Raw genomic sequence first — 8,669 nt, forward strand, 5'->3', positions numbered from 1 at the left:
AAATCGGAAGCACCCCATCTTTAAATCTAGAGAAATACGCGGATGGATCGCCGTAAATGCCATTATTGCGGAAGATAATCTGTTAATATGTGAACAGACGCAGTGAATCTTTAGCATCCAGCCTCCCCTCCTCTCTCTCTAGCCCCATCACCACCACCAGCACCACCGCCGCCGCCGCACTGGGAGGGGAGCGCATCCCATCGAGAGCATCTATTTACATCCACTCACCGCTTCGGTCAGCCTCCGGGGCTTCTGCGCTTGCCTTTCCTCCGACGACACGCAAACACAGTAGTGAGCAGGGCTGAAGTCAGCGGCCGCTTTTTAACTGCCGAGTCCGCCCGTAACAGCAGCCGGCCGCCCGTATTATCATATCACATCACATCATAAACCCTCCCAGCCCGGCTCCTTGCTCGCAGGCGGCCAAGCTGCGCTTTCTCTCTGCGCCAGAGGATCCCGGAGTGGCGTGGCGCTGTGGAGCTCTTCAGCCAGCCGACCAATCGGAGCCGAGAACGCAGGACGCTCGGGTGCACGGAAGGAGACGCAATCGCAATCAATATACCGGTGTTATTTTGCGACTCAGGTAATGGAATCACACATCATCCGACTCTTACGTCATACACAAGTCTGAGGAAAAATGCATGGCTTCTGGTGCTCGAGCACACCTGACTGTGATAAAAACAACAACAACAGAAAAGCCATTTCCAAATCTGACAACGTTGTTTTGCAACACCGAACACAGAAAAACTACAATTTGAAGCCAGTTTTATGATGAGTATTAAAATAACGATAAAAGAAGCCAGGCAGCCTTTAGGATCTTTTTTTTTTTTTAATGTGCGCATTTGACAACACAACATCCTCCTCACAGTGCATTAATTTTCCCTTTGGTTGGTTTATCACAAGCATGCAGTCTTTCTTTTACAACGGCAAGCCACACTGAACCGTTTAACCTAAAGACATAATTATATTATTTAAGGTTAAAATATAACATTCATGTGAAGCACTTCCTCAGTTTCAGAGGTTTAAAGTTGGCATTATTCTCTGCAGTAGACAGAAGATATCAGATACCTCATGATTAAATCCTTATTAGCAAGGAGGGAAATAAGTAACCACCTGATCCACCCAAAAGGCACATTTCTGGAGAACTTAGCAGAGAGAAGATTGTAAGAAACAAAACTGTAGTGTACAAAAACAAATGACAGATGGCTTCTTCTCTGATTCCAAGAGCTTTTGCTCCACAGCTCTTTCTGACATAAAAAAATAACTCACATCTTTTAAAAACTAAATAAAACTTGTTTCTTTTTTGAGTATAAAAGCAATTCGCTCCGATTCAGACCTCACACACCGAACACACTTTGACCTTTCCCAGGTTTCTGAAAACTCATTCATACTTTGAAATACATTCCTCAATCTGTAATGCGGCTGGCTCTCGGTATTTATCCTATTCCTACAGTCCACTGGCAGCTTCTTCTCTCAGTGCTCGGAGAATGGAGATGGAGGGGTACGGAGGACAAAGATGGGAGCCCGCTGAGGCTCCCGGTGCTCCAGGAGTGAGGCAGGAGAGGGAGGGCGGTGGGTTGACTTGTGGAGGGAGTGACACAGCTTGACAGAGGAGAAAATGTCTTTGAGAAGCATGGAGCTGAATGGATGGACCGCAACACTGATTCTTTTGCTACAGATGGAGACAGAAAAATAAAAATAAAAGTATTATCACTGTTGTTTGGCTCACTGAAACTGTACTACAACAATGCAGTGACTAACATTAATGCACATTTTTTGCATCCTTACTATAGGTTTCATTAGGAGGCCTCAGTAATCTCTCAGCTTGCTTGTTCCCCGCTCGAGCGGCTTGTTTGTAAAATTTAATAGCTGTCCTCAAGTTCTGTTGCACAACAAAGCCGCTCTCATAGCAATTTCCCAAGAAGAGCTGAGCAGTGTCATCCTGAGAACAAAAGGAAACATGCAATTCAAGTAGGTAAACCTTCCAGGGCAAACTTTAAATGTACAGTCAGCAAAACCAGCCCTAAACGAATTGCAAAAACAGTAACTGATTATAATCTTTAACACAACTACACCAGAAAGTTGCAAAACATCTGTAACTGCAGATTTTTTTAATTATCAAAAACCAGGAGACTGTTGGAATAATCTTTTCCTATCGGATATCCCGACAACCTCCAGCATGATCGACTCTAAAAAGGGAGGCGATCTCTGAGATAAAGCATTGATTAAAGTCTAGAAACATCTAAAGGAAGCACTCACGCCACTCTCTGCTGCCATCTCCAGGTTCTGGATGGACTTACAACCATATTTCACTGTATCCTGGGCGTAGATGGAGGCCAGGCTGAGCTGAGCCTGAAGAGGAGAAATGGAAAGTTGATTTAATTCAATAAGGAAGCGCCAACATCAGCAAAAAACAAAAACAAAACCAAAAAAAACCCTGATACATGCTGATAGCAGTAAATGTGCTTGAATAACAATTAAGAGATGCTTAAAGATAGAAGGAAAAAAAGACTCCAGGTGGAGTTTGAGCCAGTTGTTTGATGCTTTCAGCTTATTTAATTTTAAAAGGCAAAAATCTTGCAATGTAAGAAAAAAATGGATATTATCTCTCAGTGCTCAGATAACAGAGGTGGAGAGAGCCTGCAGAGGTATCAATATCAGCATGTTAACAAATGCTTTACTTTCTCAGAGAAGTTTTGTTCCAGGGAAAAAAATATGAATGAAAAATTGTATTTACATTATCAGCTATTTGATTTCTACATTTTTCAAATGTAAGTGGGTACTTTTCCAAATGCAACATGCTGAATTCTTCTGTATTGAAAATGTTTTCAAGTTTGTTTGTTTTTTCTTTCAAATTACACAATATAATATATAAATGTACTAGAGTTGCAATGGTTCTCTGGGAGAAACTGATCATGACTTCTACCTTGGTCAGCCCAGCTGCAGCAGCTTGTTCCAGAAGGTCGATGGCTGTGCTCAGCTCCTCTGGACTCTGGTGCCCTCTGCTGGTCAGGAGCAGCTTTGCACAGCGGTACTGAGCTTGTCTGTGGCCACTCGCGGCTGCCTGCCTATAATAGTGCAGAGCCTTAAAGAGAAAGCACAGGAGATATTACAATAATGCAATTAGGAAATTAAATATCAGAAGTAAACAATTCATGCTTAATTTTATACATTTACATGGTCCACAAAAGCAAAACTGTTTGCTACAAGAGTGATGGCCGGGGTCTCACCTTCTCCTTGTTCTTGCTCACTCCTCTACCTTTCTCATAGCACACCGCCACATTAAACTGGGCTTTGCTGTAGCCCTGCTGAGCTGCAGCGAGAAAACAGGTGAAAGCTTCCTGGTGGTTTTCCCTCTTGGCATTTTCTAGACCTGTTGTACACAAGGAGATATAGAACAGGAAATAAGGGAACATACAGGAGGAAAAAAAATAACCGTGCAAAGGCCATTTCATTTGACTCCAACAGCAGTATGTGTTAAGTTTATCTGATATATATGTTTTTTTTTTAAGTGCGCTGATAAATAATGACCAATTATGTTGAGGACAACAGGAACGCAGACGTCTTCCACACTTCTGAGGTTCAGTGCTGCCGCTGCCAGCCTCTCTTCATCAGATAACATTTCCTGGAAACATTAAAGAGGATAAAAACACAATAATAAAGATAAGACAAAAGGTCAAGTCTGTTTTTTGAAAGTACAAAAAAACCCCTTTCTTTAAAGTTGACAAACCAAATGATGAAGACTCACCTCATCACTGGTGTCGGGTTTCTCTGCCTTGTCTTGGCTGGCATCATCCTGCAGCGGACAGGAAGCTGACAGGAATTCATCCTCTACAAGTCAAGGAGGAAATACTTGTTGATTTTTCTATTTCATAAAATATAAATTAATAAAATGTATTTTTTTAAGATACTTTTAAGCAATCTTTAAACTATGACAAGCACAGAACCAACCTGGTATAAGTGCATCCTGGATCAGGAGTTCCCTCTGGTGGTCAGAGATGGCAGTCAGCTGGTCCTGTGTGCTGCTGCTGTCACTGTCACTGCTCTGAGTTGGGGACTGATCTTGGTTCTGTCTCTCTAGCACCCCCTGCAGACACAACACATTCCTTCCTCTGGGCAGGACATCATGTCTTGATACTGCGTAAAAAGAGCGAAAGCAACAAAATAGCCAGGACACAAGTTAAAAGATAGAAGTGGGGTTTTTTTGTGGAAACGGTTACATGTCCACTGTATGAAACTATTTTGCCAAGGGATCTGCCTCGTGTAAATCTACTCCACAGCTACAACAATGCAGAAGAACTCACAGATCTCTAGTAGGATGTGATAGCCACAGTTGTGTAGAGTGGAGGGGGCTGACAGGGCTCCGGGGCTTGGACTGGGCTCTGTGCTTGAGGAAAACTGGGAGTGGATCCTCCTGCAGAGCTGCATGAACAGAACTGCTGCTGCACCCTGCAGACAAACAAATGAGAACATCTGATGTAGTGCACCCTCGCCTGGAACGGCCAACCAAGTGTGACAGAGGTTTCTATTTCAGCTAAAACTCATGAGTAATCAGTCCATGTGTATAAAACATGAACATTTCAGAGACAGTGGACATACGTATTATGATAAAAGCATAGTGCAGCTATTATTCTGCTGCAGCAACATGAGAGCAAAATGTCCTCTGGGGTAAACAGCTGGGTCTGACCTGCTGGCCCACTGATGTCTGCCATTGCTGTAGCTTAAAAAGCAGTTACAAAGTGAAACCACTGAGCTGCGCTAAAGGAGTCAGAACACACTGAGTGCAGATACTGTGGATTTCAGCAGTGTGTGCAGCAAACTGTGCAGCTCCGGTGTTGATGATGTTGATGTTTAGCAGTCGTTTTAGTGGCTTTTGTCTTCAGGAATGTTACCATCTGAATATATTAAATCAACAGCAGCCCTCACATGTGTCCTGACAACTTTCTTATTAGAACATGAAGGCAATTCCTGATAAAGTTAATGACACAGAAAAAGTGATGCAGGACATGCTAAGAAATATGTTTGGTTACATGTTTGTATTTTAAATGCAAAAACACATGACTTACCCATCCCACAGCATCCAGAGCCGTGTAACGCGGAAACTCAGCATACTTGGACTGAAAGGTCCTCTGCTTCCTCCTCCTCTCTCCATCCTCCTCTTCCTGAGATCTGCAATAAACAAAGCAGAGAGTAATGAGAAAAAGAAGATTTGCACAAGATTCTGTGCAGCAGTCTGGTCAAAATATAAGTACACCCTTTCAACAGCTAGTACAACCACCTTTAGCAGCCGTAACTTGAATTGTTTTCTGTAGGACTTTATCAGTCTCTCACATCTTTGTGGAGGAATTATGGCCCACTCTTCTTCCTCCTTCTACTTCTACCGCTCACTGCATGTATTTATGCACAACTCTCTCACCACATCCCGCCACAGAAGCAGTTAAGGGTTTTTTTGTACAAAATCCTGTGAAAACTTTCTTTTCCAAATGTCTGTATTTCCAGTCTACTGTATTAAGGCACTGCATGAATTGGCTTTGTTTCTGTTCCCTTGACTTGCATTGTTCATACACCCACACCCACACACACACAAAGCAATTGCTTCTGGATGATGCAACCAGCTGAAAGGGCAGCAGCAAGGGCAAAATAGGTTCAAAGTGGGGCTAAAGAAACAGGAAAGGACAGCAATGAGGGCAGAGTCTGAGGTTTTACCCTATTTCAAAGGTTCTTTTTCGTCACCTGATGATACGGCCTGCATTTTGAGGGCAATAAAATTTGGACATCAAAGGGAGATGCTCAAAGCTCGCCTTGTAAAGTAAACAGGTAAAAGAAGAAAGGAGGCGTGGAGAGGAGGAGTACCTGTTGTCAGGGGAGTGTCGAGACGTGGAGAGGACAGCTGAGCTGTTGATGACCTCGTCCTCCACATGGTGGTTTTGGGACAGTCGCAGGGTGCTGTTGCCATGATATCGATGCAGAACTGAGCAGAAAGTTAGACAATGTAATTAGGAGACAGTCTCCTCAGAACTACAAAGCATTCTCTGTACCTTACTTATCACAGCCTAATTACTTCAGTTGTTTATAAGCATTGAGAGACAGAGATTTTGCACCGCAGCTGGACCGCTATGCACTGAAACCACAATAACAACAACGCATTTCTAAAGAACTGACATTGCCTTTAATAAATTTTCTGAAACCTTTTTCTGAAGATCTAGATCCGATAATGAGCTAATTTTGGAAAATTAAAGCAAACTAAGACGTGGGCAGTGCAATCCAGACGGGAATCCAGATGTCTTGGCGTGTGGCACACACGACAGGTAGTGTTGGTGTATGGGAACTCTCCATAGCATTGACAATAAATGGATTAGCACGTTTTGCAACAGGAGCTAACCCTAGCTTCAGCTCCGTACAACAGATTAGTAACTTCAATAACCTCAGTTTTCTGTTAATAAACGCTTGGTAAACTCTGAAATGTTGATAATAATTGACGTCAGTGTAGAAAGAGAGAAGAAGAAAAAGGGGCGTTCTCGACTTTTCTCTCACCTCTTCCAACAAAACCGTGGAGCCTCCACATGGTTTGTCTCTAACGGCTCCTTTAAATGAAAGGCTATGTCCGCACTGGCCTGTTTAAGTTATCTGGGGTCCGTATGGCTCCATACCGCTAACGGATTTCTTCCAGCACTGGTGGTAAATAAAAACCTGTCACGAGTTACGCCGTAAAAATACCGACCCGGAAGTGGAGGGTGGCGGGGTTTACGCAATCGATGCATTTGCAGTTGCATCTTCACAGCACCCACTTGCGGTGTATGAGGGTATCACACTTTCAGACGCTTAGGTTTCTGGAAATTTGAGAAGTTAATTGTCATGTGATATTTTATTTCATGTTATAAAGCGAAAAACAATATATATATTTTTTGTGTTCATGAACTGAGTCACCCACAGTTTTTTGTATTGCAGGAACTGTGCACTGATATTATTATCATTTTTATTATTACTGGACATCTCCTAGGTACTACATGAAGACTGCAGATTTGTATGAGGCCATATTATTGTTCTTCTCTTACACCATGTGAATGTACTGGATATTTTATGCATTGCTGTTCTATGTGTCTTAGTATGGACCATCTCTTTATTTCTCTTGTCGTTTCACAAACAACCTGCACTTTTTTATCTGGGGATACATGAAGATAAAATTGAATTACATTAACTGATTTTAATGCCGAGGCAAAATTATTACTTAAAGAAATGCAAATCTGTGATCACTGAAAATGATCTTCTTTTGCTCTTAACAGATGTTTTTAAAGGTTTATCATTTATCGATACTAGTTACTGTTGTTTCTATTGTTATAATCATTTTTGTTTTGTCTTTTTTTCTTTTTGTTACATTTTCTTTCATATTTTTTATTGATATGTCATGACTTTAAAGCCTAACTATAGTCAAGATCTGCAAGTGAGCTGTGGCTAGAAGTCCTGTGTACAGTGCAGTGCTTGATGGTATATTATAGCAATCTTAATATATCCTCACTGAATACAATGAAAAACATGTTTTGACATTGTGGGTAAGCAAAGAAGGCTTAGACTACAAGCAGTAACCTGAACAGAACTAGAACTAGAACTAGATCTGTTCTGCTTTATTTAGCTTTAGATTTGAGATGATTTTCTGCACAAAGACAATGTAGATTGAGACAAGCTGCAATGTTTAATCCTGGTGCTTGCATCAATAAGCCATGCACACATTCACAACAGATAACATTAATGCTTTCCTTGTAGTAGATCATAACACCATCCAAGAGACAGACGAAGAAATGGTACTGCAGAATCCAGCCATCAGTGAGTAAATGAGTTAATCATTTACCACAACTTTAATTAAAACGCCTCCAATGAGTTGTGAAGTTAACTGACAGACCAGAGAGGACAAGGGGGGAGCACATGTACACTAGGAGATCAAAACACAACCAACAACAAAAACTCAATTGAAAGACACCCTCAATCATGTCACGGTTCTTGGTAAAGTTTTCTTTAATCTTAAGGTTCAGTGGCAACAAGACTTTGTAGAAAGACTATTATCTTTGCAGTACACTGGCAAAAGTGTGAGCTATATTTCATATTGCATCCACAGCAACACACTGCTTGACTTTTAAATAAGAGGGCACACGTTGCGATATTGACTGAATAAATAAGCCAATGGATGTGATACAGTCCATACTTCACAATTTATTAGTTTAATATTGCAGCAGGGCTTAAACATTTTTTAAATAATTCTAAAAATTACAAGTTTTTTAAAGAGTCTGCTCATTAGGAAAGCAAAAACTGACTTTTTAATGAAGTCCCTGCCTAACTGATAGTATCTGATTAAGGATTAACTGCACTATGGGCCTTTTTTATATTATTATTATTTTTGCATCTGTAGCACTTCTCTCACACACATCAGCACTTGTAAGACCTGGTTAAGATTTCCAAGGATGCTTAAAAATGTAATATAAGAAACACTGGACATAAGTTATTATTCAGAAAGTTTCATGAATGTGAACAACACACATGAATTTCAATACTTGTCTGCTATGCTGAGGCTTGACCCAGGGCCACAATAGTCTATAGTAACAAAAATCTGTCCGGTACATTTTTATTATTATTTTCAGGTCAAAGTGACTTGCAGGTCACATTAAAAATTCACGTCACGA

The 8,669-nt window shown here is 41.2% G+C and overlaps 2 protein-coding genes across 3 annotated transcripts in view; both read right to left on the reverse strand.

Annotated features, from left to right (window-relative positions):
- Positions 1-479, reverse strand: part of apbb2a (amyloid beta (A4) precursor protein-binding, family B, member 2a) — a 39,822-nt gene extending 39,343 nt beyond the window's left edge. For both annotated transcript variants that reach the window (XM_085478655.1, XM_085478650.1), the window contains exon 1: positions 229-479. The gene's annotated coding sequence lies outside the window, so the exon portion shown is untranslated. The remainder of the gene's footprint in view (positions 1-228) is intronic.
- A 330-nt stretch (positions 480-809) lies between these two features.
- dele1 (DAP3 binding cell death enhancer 1) lies at positions 810-6,725 on the reverse strand. The gene is made up of 12 exons (XM_085478676.1): positions 6,532-6,725; positions 5,851-5,968; positions 5,064-5,166; positions 4,302-4,446; positions 3,949-4,134; positions 3,746-3,828; positions 3,529-3,622; positions 3,228-3,370; positions 2,924-3,082; positions 2,257-2,349; positions 1,786-1,939; positions 810-1,669 (listed from the first exon to the last, which is right to left on the reverse strand). Exons 1-12 carry the CDS (start codon positions 6,560-6,562, stop codon positions 1,434-1,436), a joined length of 1,545 nt encoding a protein of 514 aa, XP_085334802.1. The 5' UTR covers positions 6,563-6,725; the 3' UTR covers positions 810-1,433.
- Positions 6,726-8,669: the final 1,944 nt, after the last annotated feature.

This window comes from Copadichromis virginalis, linkage group LG2 (assembly GCF_057382275.1).
Source record: "Copadichromis virginalis isolate Kocher_CV1m ecotype Utaka linkage group LG2, C_Virginalis_male_GT1.1, whole genome shotgun sequence".
Lineage (NCBI taxonomy): Eukaryota > Metazoa > Chordata > Actinopteri > Cichliformes > Cichlidae > Copadichromis > Copadichromis virginalis.

Bases quoted from the DNA above. Each gene is read 5' to 3' on its own strand.
- dele1 (XM_085478676.1), bottom strand. From the start codon at position 6,562: ATGTGGAGGCTCCACGGTTTTGTTGGAAGAG. The intron at 5,969-6,531 runs GTGAGAGAAAAG...CTTTCTGCTCAG, and splicing joins CCACGGTTTTGTTGGAAGAG to TTCTGCATCGATATCATGGC. The intron at 2,350-2,923 runs GTAGAAGTCATG...TCTCCTCTTCAG, and splicing joins CTGCAGCTGGGCTGACCAAG to GCTCAGCTCAGCCTGGCCTC.